The 19,016-nt window shown below is 41.4% G+C and overlaps 1 protein-coding gene across 3 annotated transcripts in view; it reads left to right on the plus strand.

Annotated features, from left to right (window-relative positions):
* LOC129452268 (cyclin-dependent kinase 16) overlaps positions 1-19,016 on the plus strand; it is a 37,989-nt gene that overhangs the window by 7,490 nt on the left and 11,483 nt on the right. For all 3 annotated transcript variants that reach the window (XR_012358248.1, XM_073854898.1, XM_055216024.2), the window contains exons 3-10: positions 6,850-6,974; positions 9,188-9,313; positions 10,678-10,734; positions 16,096-16,210; positions 16,779-16,873; positions 16,970-17,032; positions 17,422-17,545; positions 17,654-17,774. Coding sequence is in view for 2 of the 3 variants with exons in the window: in XM_073854898.1 (XP_073710999.1) it covers positions 6,850-6,974; positions 9,188-9,313; positions 10,678-10,734; positions 16,096-16,210; positions 16,779-16,873; positions 16,970-17,032; positions 17,422-17,545; positions 17,654-17,774 (826 nt within the window). In the remaining variant the exon portion in view is untranslated. The remainder of the gene's footprint in view (positions 1-6,849; positions 6,975-9,187; positions 9,314-10,677; positions 10,735-16,095; positions 16,211-16,778; positions 16,874-16,969; positions 17,033-17,421; positions 17,546-17,653; positions 17,775-19,016) is intronic.

The raw sequence follows: 19,016 nt of genomic DNA on the forward strand, positions 1-19,016 counted from the left end.
ATAAGTCCATAAGCAAGCGCGTAGCACGACAGGTGCTAACACATAGTTCCGCATTTGTCCACGACACTGGCTGCGTCCGAAAACTCAAGGCAGTGACTTGTTAACCTGCTGCCTCATGAGGAAATGACTTCGGAGGCATGAAGGCAGCTCAGAGAAAGGCTTTCCGACGCACTTCAAAGGCAGCGTGTTTGAAATATAAACAGAGAGTGCTTTTGTGATAACTAATCACATATTTGAAAACTACAATACTAATTTTAAGCTAGAAATGCAATCAAAATGTGTAAAAAGTGAAAATATACCTTTATTTACACTAAATTTGTGCTCCAGTTGCTTCCTTGGCCGCCATTTTATTTTTTCGAACTCGACCACTGTTGTCATGTGGTTTTTACGTCAGTGAAGGCGGTGACAAAGGGTCACATGGATATTAACGTCATTGACAGGAGACTGCACTGCCCCTTGTCAATGTTTTGAATGGAAATTTTCTCACCATTTACAAGTAGTTGAAAACATTACAGATATTGATAGTAATCAGCTGGACAAAATATATAACACTGGCCTAGTGGTTTTTGGACATTTTACTGCAAATATCTTACAAATTGCACCTTTAGGTTAGGCTTAAATGTGTCGTTTTTAGTTTATGGTCAATAAATAAAGGAATTTTTAGAGATAGGCACAAAACTTACCAAATTCCCTCCCGTTTGCCACACCCCACTTGTAATGTTCCCTTTTCCCTACCAGTGGGGCCGCCCCACATTTTGAGAAATGCTGGACTCTGTAGTGTGCCCAGGTGCAGTTTTGTAAATCATGTCCTGGCCGGCTTGCAGAGGTGGGCTTGAGTGCAGTTCACTTGGGCTTAGGCGTGGACTATAAAAACACAGACTTAACATTACAATGGGCTCCCATGTTAAGAAAGCTCTTTACTTCCTCTTTTCTTAAAACAATCAAATGACTCTCAGACTTTTCCATTTGAGGATTTTAGAGGTATCTGTGCTCTTACCTGCTGTTGTGAGATTGCCTTTTATGCCTACTAAGATACCATAGTTGTGGGTAGGCTATGTGAACGACTAGAGGGAGGGGCTTTGTTATTATTGTGAGAGTATAAGCGCATGGCTTACGTTACTCTGTGCTGTAGTTAAATAAACTATCTTTAATGAGGATTACGTCTCGTGTTTTGCCTCTTAACGTGACATGGTGTCAGAATTAACGACTTCATGCCGACATTAAGAGCAAGATGGCTAAGTTTGGACCCCCCGAGCTGTTCGATTTCTCGCAGCCAGCGGAGTGCGTCACATGGCGGCAGAGATTCTCCCAGTTTAGAGTCGCATCGAAACTGGACAAAGAGAGCAAGAAGTGCAGGTGAACTCACTTTTGTACTCGATGGGGAGAGATGCCAAACCTATTTACGGCTCGTTTGTGTTTCCTGCGGCAACCAAGGCCATGCCAGATCTAGAGTATGAGTTTGATCTAGTGATGCAGAAGTTTGACGAACACTTTGTTCCGAAAAGATTGCGCCTGTTTTCATAAACGCAGCCAAAGGGCCGGTGAGACAGTGGAAGCTTTTGTGCGTGGCCTGTACGAGCTCGCGCAGCACTGCGTGTTCAGTGCGGGAAAGGACGAGCAGATCCAGGACCGGATCGTCATCGGAATAATGGGCAAAGAGGTTTCACAAAAACTCCAGCTAGAGGCGGACCTGACTCTGGAGAGACCCATCCAGCTTGCACGGCAAAGTGAACAAGTGAAACAACAAAGTGCTGAGTGTGTGGAAACTACAGTGAACGAGGTGAGACGGAAACAGTACAATAGCACACGGAGGAGCTATGATAAATCACTGCAAGGACAGAAATACTGTGAGAACAAACCGAACTGTCAGAGATGCAACAGGATGCATGATAAAAAGGAAAGCTGTCCAGCCCGTAACAAAAGGTGCAGAAAGTGCAATAAAATCGGACATTTCGAGGCTGTGTGTAAATCCAAGATGCTAAAACAAGTCAGAGCAGAGGCTGTTATGGATTCAGATGAGGATTCATGTTTTATTGGAGAACTATCCTGAGAGCAACCACAAAGTCAAAGCCAAATTTAATTGGGGAGTCAAACCAGGATACTGACTGGGATGTAGAGCTACTAGTGAATGGCAGTCTGGTGGATTTCAAAATCGACACGAGTGCTGACACCACCGTTATGACTGAAGAGACTTTCGGCAAACTACGTCAAAAACCAAAATTAAACAAGTCCAGGCCAACAGTATATAGCCCGGGAAGGAAAGTCCAGTGTGTGGGTAAGTTCCTTGCCACTACTACATACAAAGGTCAGAAATACCAATACTGGATTACAGTCATTAAAGGACAGTATGTTAGTAACTTGTTGGGCAAGGCAGTGGCAAAGCGCATGGGGCTGGTAGCAAGAGTCAATGCTATCACCAGTGACTTAACAAGCGATGTGTTCAGGGAAATTGGACTACTGAATTGTGAGCCTGTTAAGATCGAGCTGACAGAGGAAGCAGTCCCATATAGCGTCAACACGCCACACAGAGTTCCGTTTCCGCTCCTTCCAAAGGTTGAGAAAGAGCTAAAGCGTATGCTGAGCCTCGATTTCATTGAGGAAGTTACAGAGCCGACAGACTGGTGTGCCCCAATGGTGCCCGCTCCAAAATGCAACAAGGACGAGGTCAGAGTGTGTGTGGATTTGAAACGCTTGAATAAGGGAGTGAAACGCGAACGTTACATTTTGCCCACACTGGATGATATTACACCTAAGCTGACAGGAGCCAAGGTTTTCTCCACTCTGGATGCCTCTAGCGGGTTCTGGAAAGTTCCATTGGACCCCAGCTGCCAAAAATTTACAACCTTCATCACCCCTATAGGCCGGTTTTGTTACAAACGTCTGCCATTTGGCATTACTTCGGCACCTGAGATTTTCCAGCGGCTGATGACCGACTTGCTAAAAGGTCTAGAAGGGACTGTCGTTGTGATAGATGATATCCTGGTTTATGGATTTACAAAAGAGGAGCATGACCACCATCTTGACATGGTGTTGCGGATAGTTAAAGCATCCGGTCTAAAGCTAAATAGGGCCAAGTGTCACTTTGGAAAGACGGAACTGCAGTTCTTTGGACACATCATTAGCGCGGAGGGTGTGAAGCCCGATGAGAGCAAGGTGGAGGCTATCACTCAGATGCCCAGCCTCTCCAACGTGGAGCAGCTGCGGCAGGTTCTCGGATTAGTCAACTATGTTGGAAAATTCCTGCCGGGCCTGTCTACAGTTTTGCATCCACTCACTAACCTGCTCAGGAAAGAGACAGCGTGGGTTTGGGGTGAGCCTCAGGAGCGAGCATTTAATAAGACAAAAGCAATGCTCATGGCTGCACCAGCCCTTTGTTATTATGATGCTAACAAACCCACAGTGGTCAGTGCCGATGCCAGCAGTTATGGCCTTGGTGCTGCCCTGTTGCAAGACCACAATGATGAGTTGCGGCCGGTTGCCTTTTGCTCGCGCACACTCACTGATGCGGAGAAGAGCTATTCACAGATCAAGAAGGAGTGCCTGGCATCTGTCTGGGCTTGTGAACGTTTCGCCCGCTACATCCAAGGTATGGGCCAGGTCCGTTTACAAACTGACCACAAGCTACTGGTGCCATTGATCAACTCATACGATCTGGACAAAATGCCACTACGATGTCAGAGACTGCTTATGCGCCTCATGCGATTCAACGTCACTGCTGAACATGATCCCGGTAAGCAGCTAGTAGCCGCAGATACACTCTCCAGACACCCACTAAAGGACAGCTACGTACCTGAAACAGAAACGCAGGTAAAGGCATATGTTAACACTCTGATGGCTAGCAAACCAATCAAGTTATCCAGGCTCGAGGAAATTCGCAGAGTCACACAAAACGATACTGAACTTCAAAAAGTGATCACATTTGTCAGAAAAGGGTGGCCTCTCAAAATGGCGGTGGGCTCACCACTGCGTGGATACTATGCAGCCAGAAGTCACTTATCGGAGTCGGATGGTCTGGTCACATACCACGACCGCATAGTAGTTCCAGCAGTACTCAGACCTGGAGTCATAGACCAACTGCACGAAAGTCACCAGGGCCTCACCAAGTGTCGGAAGCGAGCCAAGTTGACAGTTTGGTGGCCAAACATCGGAGCACAGATCACAAACAAAGTGAAATCATGTGACTTTTGCAGAGAGCACAAACCTACACAAAGACGTGAACCACTGGTTACCACTCCCCTGCCCAGTGGCCCATGGCAAAGGATTGCCGTTGACCTGTTTGAGTTAGAGGGTACAGCCGGACCCCTGCTTAGCCCTTATGGGTTATCGTGCAACACCAATTACAGCGACAGGAGAAAGTCCAGCACGGCTCATGACTGGTAGACAAATCTGCACTACTGCTCCAGTCCTGGAAAAGTCATTGCTGCCACATCCGTTCAGCCCGGATCAAGTCTACAGGAAGGACGCAACAGCAAAAGGTTCATACAGATTCTATTACAACCGCAGGCATTCGGCACGCACGCTCCCTGAACTTCACCCCGGTCAACCTGTTTGAGTGAAGCTCGATGGAGAGAAGGGATGGACAACACCTGCTAGGGTCATCAGTAAGTGTAAGGAGCCGAGATCTTACCTCGTGGAGATGAACAATGGGAACATAGCCCCTCGGAACAGGCGTCACCTCCAGACTTTTCCTGAGACCAAACCTCCTGCGGAACAGCAATGTGCCCAGCCTATAGCGTCTCAGCAGGACAGCGGTTCCCCATCGACAGATGTGACTGCGCCTCCGGAATCTTTAGCGAGCCAGCTACCAGCAGGCCCTTCCTCAGGGTCTCCCCTTCCACCATCTACTCCTGTGAAAAGAACTTCCAGGGGTCGTGAGATAAAGGTGCCACTTAGGTTTCAAGACTAATAATGTTCAAAAGGGCAGAATAATCCCTTTCAGGACTGAGGGTAGTCTACCCCTGTGACGTCCTGCACCGTTCTACAGTCCACTACAGTAGAAACATCTCCGCTACATCAATAGAAACAGGAGGCAACTGTATCGTTTCATACAAGGTACGTGGTGCAACCGCCGTGCGGCTTTTGCTTTTCTCTGTGTCTGCTGTTGAGAGCCTTGCCTGCGGAAATGGCAGAATTTTTGGATGCACAAGTACTGCATTAGTGTATGTATTTAATATTTAATAATAAATTATCATGCGGACGGATTGGACATTTTGTGGGCCGCGTTCTTTTGACACAGCTGATTTCTAAAATACAATTTTTACTTTGTCATATGAGGTACTGAGATTGAGGAAAAACTTGAATGTAAACGATTGTAGTATCAGGCTGTAACATAAGAAAATTGTGCAGGGGGTCTGAATACTTTCTGAATGCACTGTACTCTATATAAAATATGTCTATCTTGCACAAATGTAAACAGTCATACTTTGATATTTGGGGATATTTAGTGAAATGAATGGCATGTTGAGATTAAGCATGTTTGCCCAACTCTATTTACATTTGGTCCTTCTATGGAAGATGATTCTTAGTGATGACACATTTCTGGTATATTAGTTGCATTTATCTGGAATTTAGTAAATCTGTAAATTTTGATGATCTTATATATTAGATGATCTGTAATGATCATTTTAACTGTAGGATTTCTTTCATATGTATGATGAACACAAGGCTTTAGGATGATTGTGTCACGGTTAATCCGTGTCATGTCTTGTCTCTGTTCCGATTGTTATCACCTGGTCATTCATTGATTAATTACCTGCCTCATCACACCTGTTTGTCATTTAGTCTGTGTGTGTATATATACCTCTGTCTTCTGTTTGCTCACTGCTGGATCATTGTCATTGATACCCTGTCTGTTCCTGTGTTAATGTTCCTGTGTTCCTGCCTTCACCATGTCTGCCCTCGTGTTTTTATTATTAAATGTTATTTATTTTGTGAACTCTGCGTATGCGTCCTACAACCCTTCCGTGTCGTGACAGAATGATCCAGCCAAACTGGACGCAGCAGGTTCACGGAGGGCGGGTCCCCCAGGAGTTTCGTCGAGGGGGAGTAGTGACATCGGGTTCATTCCCCATCAGCCCCGATGTCTCTTGGGGACCACCGTGAGCGATCGCTCGCTCCTGCGGGAGGAGGATCGGCCCAGGCGGTCCCCCAACGGTTGAGTCGTCGTCGATGGTCCCTCGGAGGACCACCATCCTGCTCGCAGGGGGATCCGGAACGGACCACGCCGATCATTTCCCCGGGGTGGCTACCGAGGGTCTCCGTTTCCGCAAGGGGATGGGAGATGATTTCCGGGGGCATCTGATCATCGACGATTCCCAGGAGGGGGGTAATTCGTCTGCCTCGGTTCTCGGAGCGATCGCTCCGGTTCTCCTGGCGCAGTCCGGCCAACCGTCCTGTTGGTCTCATCCCGGCGGCTGCCGGCTTCGCCAGGGTCCCCAAGCCCTCCACCCCTCCCTTGGACTCTCGCTACCAGACTTTGTTTTTGTTGTTTTATGTGAGTGTCTGGTAGCCACTCGTAGAGGGGAGGGTAATGTCACGGTTAATCCGTGTCATGTCTTGTCTCTGTTCCGATTGTTATCACCTGGACATTCATTGATTAATTACCTGCCTCATCACACCTGTTTGTCATTTAGTCTGTGTGTGTATATATACCTCTGTCTTCTGTTTGCTCACTGCTGGATCATTGTCATTGATACCCTGTCTGTTCCTGTGTTAATGTTTCTGTGTTCCTGCCTTCACCATGTCTGCCCTCGTGTTTTTATTATTAAATGTTATTTATTTTGTGAACTCTGCGTATGCGTCCTACAACCCTTCCGTGTCGTGACAGATTGATTGTGTGTGTATTTACAGGTGTAGTCCACAGAAAGATGGGATCAGATGGTGAAAGTGATCAGGCTTCAGGAACCTCATCTGATGAAGTTCAGAGTCCTGTAAGAGTCCGGATGCGAAACCTTTCTCAACGCATCTCTAATGAGGTACACACAATCACTAATCTCACCAGAGGACTTATTCTTTTTTGATTTTAACCTTGGGTAAACTTCTAAATCCTGGATTATCTTGATATGTTTAACACTTTCCTTACTTGAGTTCCTTCTGTATAAATGAATCAATATTGGTGCATGCTGATTTAGGTTTAGTTCAGCTCAATCATAGCTCAATAGTACAGTACTCACCCCATTAGTTTCACAACACACTTGTGTAGCTTTTAGCAGATGCTCACTTTCACTCATCTCTCTTCATTGATGTCTTTATTATTCTGCAGCACACTCATGCTCATACTCATGCAAGGGAAAAGTGACATTAAGCTTTCATCTATAGATAGTTTCAGCAGTAACAACATAAACAAGCGGCTGTCGTGGTCCGCACGTAACTTCCGGTAAATTCTGCTAAGAATAAATAACAACAGAGTTCTTTAAACTTAGTTTATTTATATAACAAGCAAAAAAACAACAACACATAGATTACCTAGGAAACCAAAACATTTGTTATTTTCGACAAGGCATTTGTTCAAGAGATCAGTTTAGCAACTAGTCAGACCATTAAAAAAATTAAACAAGAAGCAGAGGTGGGTAGTAACGAATTACATTTACTTCGTTACATTTGCTTGAGTACATTTTTTGGGTAACTAGTACTTTTAGAGTAAATTTAAGGATGGGTACTTTTTACTCTTACTCAAGTACATTCCTAGTGAAAACATTTCTAGATTTGATACTTTTACTTTTACTGGAGTACATTTTGGTATAAGTACTTGTACTTTTACTTGAGTACAGATTTTGGGGACTCTACCCACCTCTGACCAGAAGTAAAGTTCGGATCCAGACGTGTATCGCGTCAGCGCACATGCGTCCGATTAAATTGTCTATAGCATCCACTGAACTCTTCACAGGTCTCAGATCCTCTTACTGTTTACACGACCTCTGCTATAAAATATATAAAGCTGTGATTGTTAAATCCACACTCTTGCTGTGCTTTTATACTCTTCTTCTAATGAACTCTTCGTCATCTGTACTGTCATAGCTCACTGCTTGAATTCATCAAAACTGCAATCTGACAATCAATCAGTTCAATGCATGTCTGGCAGCCACGAGTCTTCTCGGTCATCCATCAGTTCAGCTTCTGAACGCCAAGAGGATAGATTCCTCAAATATTATTTAATATAATTTGGCACATTAAGATGGAGTATTTATTATAAGAAAACAAACGTAACAATGTTTCTTCATATACTGTTTGTAAAGGTCTAGTGTTTTTAAGTGTTACAGCATGTGACCAAATGACATTATATTACATTAAATTAAATTAAACTTCATGCAGTAGGTACAGCAGCTCCAAAACTTTTTCAGACATGTAAGTTACACCTAAACTTTAAAGGGGGGGTTCAATGGTATTTCATGCATTCTGACTTATTAACACGGTTATAGAGTTGTTTCCTCATGCTAAACGTAGGCAAAGTGTCATAAAAGCAGTTGGGGGTGTTACAGAGTATTTCTGTGCTGAATGCACTTTGCCAGGGTTCGTACAAGTCAATTACGGGTCCAGCTGACGTTTCAGGGGTTTCTATACGTATCACTTCTTTATATGGGCACTGCCCCCGGAAAACCACGCCTACCCGTCAATCAGCGGGAGACGCTAGAACTTGCAAACATCATATCACGCGACAGCTTTGTTTAATTCAAAACTCAACAATGGCACGAACGAAGAAGTGTGTTTTTGGATCTAAGGAGTAGAAAGCCAGCCTTATGGAAACAATGGATATAGTTTATTATCAGCGGGTATCAGCGGAGTTTTGTGTGTGTGTTTGATGCGCTGGATTTCATTGAAAAGTCCAACTGGGTCATGAGTTGCATGCGGTAAGTAAGACTTCTGTCTTATGTTGTAAATATGCGTGTGCATATTATATAAATGACACGAACATGTAGTGAATCACAAGGTATAAGTGTTGTATAGTGTTGCATGACTCGTACTCGCTCCTCCTGCGGTATAACTCCTCCATTTTTTCGTATGTTATTGGAAAGATTCGGTAAAGCTAATCTTTCTTTTATAAATCTGATTAAACTAAAGACTCTTCGGAGATATAAAGGATGTAATACTACTTTATAGGTACTCCATATTAACATCAGAAATGCAGAAACAGCGTGTGTTACGTGAGCTTTAATGAATGTCATTATTTTTTATTTTCTTTGTCTATTAGGACATTAATAAACGCCTGTCACTACCAGCGGATATCCGTTTGCCAGAGGGTTACCTGTTGAAGTTTGCCACAAACAGTCCTCCGTTTGACAAACCTCTTAGTCGAAGACTTCGCCGAACTTCACTTGTGAGTCTTGACATAATGAAGAATTTCAGAAACATTTATCTCTTTGGTTTTTAACTCTTGTTTTTAAATGCGTTTGATTTGCCTCAAAGTGTAATCTAGACATTATTAAAAAGTAAGCATATGTACACTAAACAACAGTTAGCTGCCTGTGACGTCATCATTTGACATTTTCTCCTTAATTTCCTCACTTCCATCTCAACCATAGACATTAGAGAAATAAGTAGACCGCGCGTTGCCTACTGGATCATGGGTCAATGGCGCCACCATATTAGTGGTTGCAACTTCTCCATTACTCTCAAAGCAACTGAAGGTAAAAATGCCTCGTTCGCGTGCAGTTTGGGAGTGTACAAACCGTCACGCATCTCAAAACAAGTCAAGGGCATTGGGGGTTTCAGTAGCTAAAAGGAGATAGTTTTTTCAAATATTAAATTCAATTTTATTTATATAGTGCTTTCACAATTGTTTAATTGTTCCAAAGCTGCTTTACATTAATAAAAACAAGAGAAAACAGAAAAATCATAGTAAAAATGCAACGTATACTGTGTTACGTAATGTAATTCTAAGTTTAGCTAATGTCAGCTGACTCCCAATAGGTTGAAAAAAATTCCTAGGAGAAAAACCCTGTTGGGAAAAGTCCTTGGGAAAAAAATAGGACATAGCTGATACTATAGAGTATATACTGTACTATATATTAAGTACTATATTATAAAAAAGTATGTTAATTAAAAGCTTTAATCATTTAAAAAGTTAAAGGAAGCAGTTGGTTTTTGCTGGATGATACCTTAAAAATAAAATTATATACTTTAGGGTTTATTAGGATTTAAATCCTTGAAATCGGTTAAGAAATGTAAAAGTTTTGGGGTTTATATCGAAGTTATAAAAGTTGCAGGCTGCTCTTGCCACTGCCAATATGGCGGCGGCACTGACCTATGGGAGCAGCTGACCAAAGCGGCCAATGAGAGGTCGAGTTATTTCTTATATGTCTATGTTCTATCCTGGCCACGTGAGCATACTGTGGTTCACTCCCAAATAATATAGGCTAATGTGAACCAGTGTTAGTCTCAGATGTGCACTAAACCTAAATGGTGCTGGTGTAAACTCATGTAAATTCATTGTAGTGTGCTGGTGCAAACAGTCACAGATGAGCAGAGAAAAGATTCAGAAACTGAACAATCACTTCATTACAAAATTTCACTTTATTCAAATACAAAATTTTTCTGACTGCTTGTGCTATGTGCATTAATAAATTGTTTGCATATTCCCAGTGATTCAAAAACATTTTTTGGATGTTTTCGTGTATGTCAAACAACATGGGCTTGATATGCGTCTTTGACGAAACTCAATCACTGACATTTCTCTTTCAGTCTGAAATTGGCTTCGGCAAATTGGAATCATACATCAAACTGGATAAACTGGGAGAGGTGAGATAATGACAAGCTTAATGTTTCTCCATATTCATAAAATGGTTAGGAGGTTTTGTCAAAACTGAGGAGTAAGTTTAACTTAAAAAATCTAATGCCTCACTGCCTCTAACGAAAATTAACCATTGTTTTACTATAGTAAAAAAAAAACATGGTTACTGTAGTAAAACCATGGTAACCACAAAATAACCATGGTTAGTACACTTTTACCACAATAAAACCATGGTTAATTTTCGTGTTAATTCTCATTCTTTCACAACAAACAATTCAGATTTTTATAAATCTTTTTATAGATCAATTTGCCACATACAACTAACTTGGTGACTGACAATAAAAATGTAAAATGTAGTTCTTATATATTGTCCAGTCAGCAGAAGTGCTGAGAAAACACCTCATGGTTAATGACGTACAGAGGGGGTGGGGCTTAACAAAGAGTCATAAAGAAATGCATATACTTTGTGTTTCATAACATACCAGCACTAAGCACCTTCATGTATTTTATGCCTGGGGAAACATGTCCAGTACAGTGAGTATTTTTATCGTTTTTGACAATTTCATTATACTTTTTCACAAAAAAATTGTGATAAAGTGCAGTGAAATCTTGCTGTGAGTGTTTTTTACTAAAACACATCTTAAAGTCTATCTCAGTCATGTCTTGTGTTTTCCTTGTCCTAGTCTTTTATTTTGAAGTTTTGTTTTTGTTAGCCATGTTTGTAGTTCTCTGTAGTTCTGTCTCTTATTGGTTCTTGTCTGATTGTTCCCCAGGTGTTTCTGTTACCTTGTTTTACCTTGGGAATAAATAGTCTATTGTTTCAGTTTTCCTTTGGCAGTCTTTGTTGGATGTATGCGTTGGTTCCTGTGTTTTGTTCAGTGGTATTTTAGGATTATCTTGTTTGGTGTTTTGACTTCTTTGTTTTATGTATTATTTTGAGTTTATTCATTTAAGTTTGCTTGCATATGGATCTGCTGCCTCTGCCTTTATCCCAACATTACATAGTCTTCCAAACACCTAGGCTAAAACAAATTTAACAGACATCTAACCATAGCCTAAAAATAAATGAAAAAATTAAAAATAATTTTGTTTTTTTACAGTTAACAGAGTGCATATCTAAGCAAATATATGCAGATTGTATAGAATAGGACTAGTGCAAACAGAGGCAAATATGTACAGAAAGTGAATATAATAAAAATAGAGAATGAAGGAATAAATATATAGTGGTAAGAAGAAAGTTTATTGCACATTTAGTAGCTAGTAATGGTGTGAATATTAGATTATGTAGTCCATATTATTATTATTATTGCACAAGCTGTGAAGCTTTTAATGGTACTGAGTGATCATTGTCTGACATTAATTGGTGTTTGAATCTCAGTGTAGGTGTTTGGATCTGAGTCCAGGTGCTTGGATCCTAATGTAGGTGTTTAGATCTCAGTGCAGGTGCTTTGATCCTAGTGTAGGTGTTTGGATTTCAGTGTTGATGTTTGAATGTCAGTGTAGGTGTTTGGATCTCAGTGTAGGTGTTTGGATCTCAGTGTAGGTGTTTGGATCTCTGTGCAGGTTAGGGATGCTCATATCAGTTAATTTTCCCGACCGACAACCTTAGCTTCTAAACCGAACATTAACCGTTAACTGATAAGATTTTAATATGAAATTGTCATTGAGTAAAATACAGTTGACGGTTGTCTGTGAACTAGTAAAAACAAAACATTTAATTTGAACGTGCAAACAGCAACCACAGATCAACAACAGAACCAGGATTCATACATTATCAGATATTCACGCAACATTACCTTTTTAAAAAGCACGCGATCGGTCCAGTGGATTAATATCCAAAGGACAGATTGTTTCCGTTTCATCTACCACAGTGGTCATCTCTAAAGCAGGGCGCTTTTCAGAAAGTTTTGGTTTTGCGTCGTCTTTCTCCGTTTGTCCAAAAAGAGCTAGATGTTTATGGTTAGGGTCAGAGGCCATCAGCGAACGTCTGTCCGGATGTGCGCAAGACGGACGCGTCATCTTGCGCGGACACGCGCGCGTCTCCGTTCAGCTTTCAAACACGCATACAAATGATTTCTCATACAAATGATTACTTTATCAGACCGTCAGGGCAGCAATCATTTGTGTCATTTACAGGACATTCACAAATTAAACATTCGGACGGGATTAGTTTTACAGGGGTAGATGGCGTAATGTAATTTTCCACAGGACGTCTGTTATATTAATGGTCAATTCGGACGGGATTAGAAATCTCAGTAAAACATTTAGAAGTGGGAGGGATAACTCGATTGCGCACCTCCCGTCTTAACGTGCACATTACCTTGCTTTCTGATATCAGATGTGCAAACAACATGACACAGACGAGGAAAACGCGAAACACTGTGTTTAATTTCAGTTTGGGGACAACGTCAGTTTCATAAACAGTTCCGTGCCTCTGAAAAGTAAATGTGACTTTTTTTTTTTAAAGTTTATGTCGTGTTATTCAGGAACTGACTTGTAACTCACTTGTTTTCCGCCTAGAACGCAAGTAAATGCTTCTTTAAGCGCTTTTATATTTAAAAGAAACCCGCAAATTAAAAGGAAATGATGCGATTTACGTGGATATTTACAGCTGGTCTATTCGCACTGGATTAGTATTACCTGAGGTAATTTCTCCGGACCTTTTTACAGAAGGTAAAAGTTGCCGTAATCTTTACTGACATTGTCCGTAATGATTACTGACATGGAACATTCGGACTGGACTAAAATCACTGAGAAGCTCTGATAAAAATTGCTTTACCCCACCTTCCTATATAAAACTAATCCCGTCCGAATAGTACTTAGAAAAATGGCGAAATGTCTGTCGGCTCATGAGGACACGCACCATGTATTAACAAATATTATTTTATTTTAACTGATAATGTTAATCGGTCATAAGTTCTTACCTTCGGTTAACGGTTAAACGGTCAATGTGAGCATCCCTAGTGCAGGTGTTTGGATATTTTTGCAAGTATATGGGTGTTTGGATCTTTGTGCAGGTGTTTGGATCTTTGTGCAGATTTTTGGATCTCTGTGCAGGTGTTTGGATGTCAGTGCAGGTGTTTGGATCGTTGTGCAGGTGTTTGGATCGTTGTGCAGGTGTTTGGATCTCAATGCAGGTGTTTGGATGTCAGTGTAGGTGTTTGGATTTTTGTGCAGCTGTTTGGATCTCTGTGCAGCTGTTTGGAACTCAGTGCAGGTGTTTGGATCTCAGTGTAGGTGTTTGGATCTCTGTGCAGGTGTTTGGGTCTCTGTGTAGGTGTTTGGGTCTCTGTGTAGGTGTTTGGGTCTCTGTGTAGGTGTTTGGATCTCTGTGCAGGTGTTTGGGTCTCTGTGTAGGTGTTTGGGTCTCTGTGTAGGTGTTTGGATCTCTGTGCAAATGTTTGGATCTTTGTGCAGGTGTTTGGATCTCTGTGCAGGTGTTTGGATCTCTGTGCAGGTGTTTGGATCTCTGTGCAGGTGTTTGGATCTTTGTGCAGGTGTTTGGATCTCTGTGCACGTGTTTGGATCCTTATGAAGGTGTTTGGATCTTTGTGCAGCTGTTTGGATCTCTGTGCAGGTGTTTGGATCTCAGTGTAGGTGTTTGGAACCTAGTGCAGGTGCTTGGATCGCAGTGGAGGTGCTTGGATCTCAGTGCAGGCGTTTGGATCTCAGTGTAGGTGTTTGGATCCTAGTGCAGGTGCTTGGATCTAGGGATGGGCTATATGACCAAAAACTTCTATCACGATAGGATTCATTTTATATCATGATAACGATATGTATCACGGTAGAGTTTTTTATGTTTTAATGAGTTTTTTCTGTTATTAAAATCTTAAATACCATAGATATGTTCATAATTTTCAAAAAAAAAAAAAAACTAATACAAGCATAAAAAGAAGATAAAAAACAAACAAAACTCTCTGAAGATAAACAGTCAATGATAAAGGAATGATAATAAATAACTATGTATGTATGTATGTATATTTTTTATTTGAGGTACAAAAGTGATTTAGTCAAGAGCAGTGAGAGATTTTCTCTCAAGACTGGACCAATCTACTGTTACACATGCGTTTTCTCTTTTATCTGTTCACTTTCTCTTAAGTTCTGAATGATCGTGTTTATGATGATACTTGCAAAGATTGGAATTTTGACGCATATATGTATTTAAGGCCAATAAAGCGGGAAAAATGCTCACAAGCTTAATGAGCAGTGGTAGCATGACTTGCGTGCTCCTTACAGACAGAAAGAGCAGCGGTTGCACGACTTGCGCGCTGCTTAGACATAGAAGGAGCGCATGCATGTAGATCTGTTGTTTGTGTTTCAATAGCTTAAAATAACCTGATTTAAAACTGCGGTGCTTAAACATGTTTACAAACGTTACGTTCATGACCACGCGCACAGGAGTGTGACGTGGGCGTGTAACCTCGATTGAGACGATAGTCCAAAATCTCTACCGGTTGACAAATTTCTACCGGTTAATCGTGTCTACCGGTTTATCGCCCACCCCTACTTGGATCGCAGTGGAGGTGCTTGGCTCTAAGTGCAGGTGTTTGGATCTCTGTGTAGGTGTTTGGATCCTAGTGCAGGTGCTTGGATTTCAGTGGAGGTGCTTGGATCTATGTGCAGGTGTTTGGATCTCTGTGAAGGTGTTTGGATCTCAGTGCGGGTGCTTGGATCTCAGGGTAGGTGTTTGGATCTCTGTGCATGTGTTTGGATCCTTATGCAGGTGTTTGGATCTTTGTGCATGTGTTTGGATTCTTATTCAGGTGTTTGGATCCTTGTGCAGGTGTTTGGATCTTTGTGCACGTGCTTGGATCGCAGTGGAGGTGCTTGGATCTAAGTGCAGGTGCTTGGATCGCAGTGGAGGTGCCTGGATCTAAGTGCAGGTGTTTGGATCTCTGTGTAGGTGTTTGGATCTCAGTGCGGTGCTTGGATCTCAGGGTAGGTGTTTGGATCTCTGTGTAGGTGTTTGGATCTCTGTGCACGTGTTTGAATCCTTATGCAGGTGTTTGGATCTTTGTGCACGTGTTTGGATTCTTATTCAGGTGTTTGGATCCTTGTGCAGGTGTTTGGATCTTTGTGCAGGTGTTTGGATGTCAGTGTAGGTGTTTGGATCTTTGTGCAGGTGTTTTATTCTCAGTGTAGGTATTTGGATCTCAGTGTAGGTGTTTGGATCTCTATGTAGGTGGCGGGTAAGGTAGTATAGGTAACTAGGACCTCCTTATAAGTGTGGGTACTTTGTCAGATAAAATGTATGATGTATAAATGTATAGTATTGTAATTATGTAAAAAATGTAAAAACCATGTTATTATGTAAAAAAAATTAAAACTAATCAGAAAATGAACATGTGTTTATGTGTTATTTTATGTAGGGTACATATGCAACAGTGTTTAAGGGTCGTAGTAAACTAACAGATAATCTAGTTGCTCTGAAAGAAATCAGGCTGGAGTATGAAGAGGGAGCACCCTGCACCGCCATACGAGAAGGTACAAATCAACTACATGCACACACACGTACATACATTTATTTATGTGATCGTGGAACAGAAAACCGTGAATCGCACGGGTATATTTGATAAAAAAATTGGCCAGAGACTCACCTACAAAATACTTCTTGCTATATCCTTGTCACTCTTTGGGGATTTTCGAGTTTGGTTTTTATGTGATAGCTTATAATTTTCCCCAATCAGTTCACACCGTTTCTCATTACCCCAATTTCGCGTTGTATGTGAAGGCATTTACTGGCTTTCTCGCAGTTTTCTGCACAGTCGGTTTATTAATTTGCATGTAAAGGCATGAAAACAGGTTTCTATAATAAGCAGATCCTCTTATAGTTATCCGCTTATTCTGTGCATGTAAACTCATTCAGCGTCTGATCCCTGAACAGTGTTAGGAAGACTGTGGAATAGTCTGTTTAGATTTAATAAAAAATTATTCAAATTGTTATGCTTACAGTATAATATGATTTGTAATGGTAAAGTGTCAGTGACTTTAGAAATGATTTGAATGTCTCTCTGTGTTGATGTCCTGTCATGTTTCTCTCTCTCTCTGTTAGTGTCTCTCCTGAAGGAATTGAAACACGCCAACATTGTCACCCTGCATGACATCATTCACACAGACAAGTGCCTTACCTTAGTCTTTGAGTATCTGGTGTGTGACATTTCTTCAGAGCTATATTTATATCTGTGTGCGTGCGTTTATGGGTGCATCTTTGTAACATGTGGATACACCGGGTGTGTGTTTCAGGAGCGAGATCTGAAGCAATACCTGGATGACTGTGGCAGTATCATGAATGTCTTTAATGTGAAGGTGAGCAACTGAAGAATCAATCTTCCTGATGGATCAAATAAGTGTGATATTAATGAAAAAATACAGGAGATGATGATTTTCTTATTGGGTTTTTCAACAGAAACACATTAAACACCACTTAAAACTTACAGAAAATTATTATTAACCCTGATAGAATAATAAATAACTTTTTTTTAAACACTTTTAATAACAATTCAAGAAAAATTAGCTTACCCCATTGGCAGATTTTTTTGCTTGTTTTATCATTTTGCTCATCAAGAAAATACATTTTGTATTATTAATTAACAAGACAAAAATACAAAAAAAAGTCATTTTTTGCAGTGTATTTTCATAATGTGTGTGTTGCTCTACTGCTAACGCTGTTTACATTCTCTACGCCCGCTCTATAGATTTTCCTGTTTCAGTTGTTGCGAGGTCTCGCTTATTGCCATGGGAGAAAAGTTTTGCACAGAGATCTGAAACCTCAAAACCTTCTCATCAATGACAGAGGAGAGCTGAAACTTGCTGACTTTGGTAGGCACAATCACAAACTTACCAAATCTCTCAACTATTTACATTTACTGTTTGGAGATTTCTGTTCCTAATCTTATTCCCAGTAAAGTGTATTTGTGTCTGTTGTAGGTCTTGCACGTGCAAAGTCGGTGCCCACAAAGACCTTCTCTAATGAAGTGGTGACGCTCTGGTACAGACCTCCAGATGTGCTGCTGGGCTCCACAGAATACACCACATCCATTGACATCTGGTAAGGTTCTTTACATTCAATATCACCAGAAAGTCATAAATGAATCACAATTAAACTAATAAATATCAAACTGTAGACCAGGGGTCTCCAACCCTGCTCCTGGTGAGCTACCGTCCTGCAGATTTTAGCTTCAGCCCCAATTAAACACATCTGAAGCAGCTAATCAAGGTGTTCAGGGTTGCGTGAATTACAGACAGGTGTGTTGGAGCTGAAGTCTGCATGACTGTGGCTGCATCCGAGACCGCAAACTGTACAGTACGTCCTGAATGAGAGGAAGTACCTACTTACTTACCGTTCAAACAGTAGGTACTGTATAGTATGAATCCTGGTAGTATGAATGAAATTCGGACGTACTACATCCGCCATGTTGACACATCACGTGACATACGTCGTCATCACGTCGTGTCATACCAGCGCTAATACAGTTGCATTTCCTCCATTTTATAATATGACGAGGCCTCTTCTTCTTCATTGGATAACTCCTCTCACGGGCATCATGGGATAATGAAGTGTCTATTGTATGCACACTGCAAAATCTAACCGGAAGTAGTAGGTCATCCGGGTACTTTTCGCGTACTGTTTTTGGAATACTGTGAATTCGGACATACTACTCACCTTGCCTACTGCTTTTCGCCTACTATATAGTATGGAAGTAGGCGGTTTTGGACACAGCCAGTAGCTCTTCAGGAGCAGGATTGGAGACACCCGCTGTAGAGGATGCGTATAAGAAATAATGCAGTGATGGGAAGCTGATGATATATGGCCGACAGTCTGATTAAAAGGAGCCTGTCTAATAAGATTTATAAAATAATATTCAGGTACATGTGATGAATGTGTTCAGGTTATAACATCTGTTAACCAAGAGAGGTCCTCAACTCTTTCAAACATTTCCCTCCTCTGAGATTTTGCACTGTTCATGTTCAGTAATTTCTTGACAGCGAAGCATTAAATCTTTGAGATTGATATTGAGTCTACTACACATAAGCCGCAGGTTTCTCATGTAGAGAACCTGTCAGGTGCCCTGATGATGTTAATATTGCTTGTATCTAGGCTGAAGCATTATATTGTATTGAGTACTGCTGTGCTTGAATTTTTACCTTGAATATTTATGCATTATTGATCGAAAGTGAAACGCTGTGCTCTGCGTTTTTCCACGTTTGGCGCTGAGCGCCCAGAGTTAAAAAATGTTTAACTTTGGGTGAAACGCTCAGCTTGTCAATGTCACTTTTCACTCAACCATCC

This window comes from Misgurnus anguillicaudatus, chromosome 17 (genome assembly GCF_027580225.2).
Source record: "Misgurnus anguillicaudatus chromosome 17, ASM2758022v2, whole genome shotgun sequence".
In the NCBI taxonomy this organism is placed as follows: domain Eukaryota; kingdom Metazoa; phylum Chordata; class Actinopteri; order Cypriniformes; family Cobitidae; genus Misgurnus; species Misgurnus anguillicaudatus.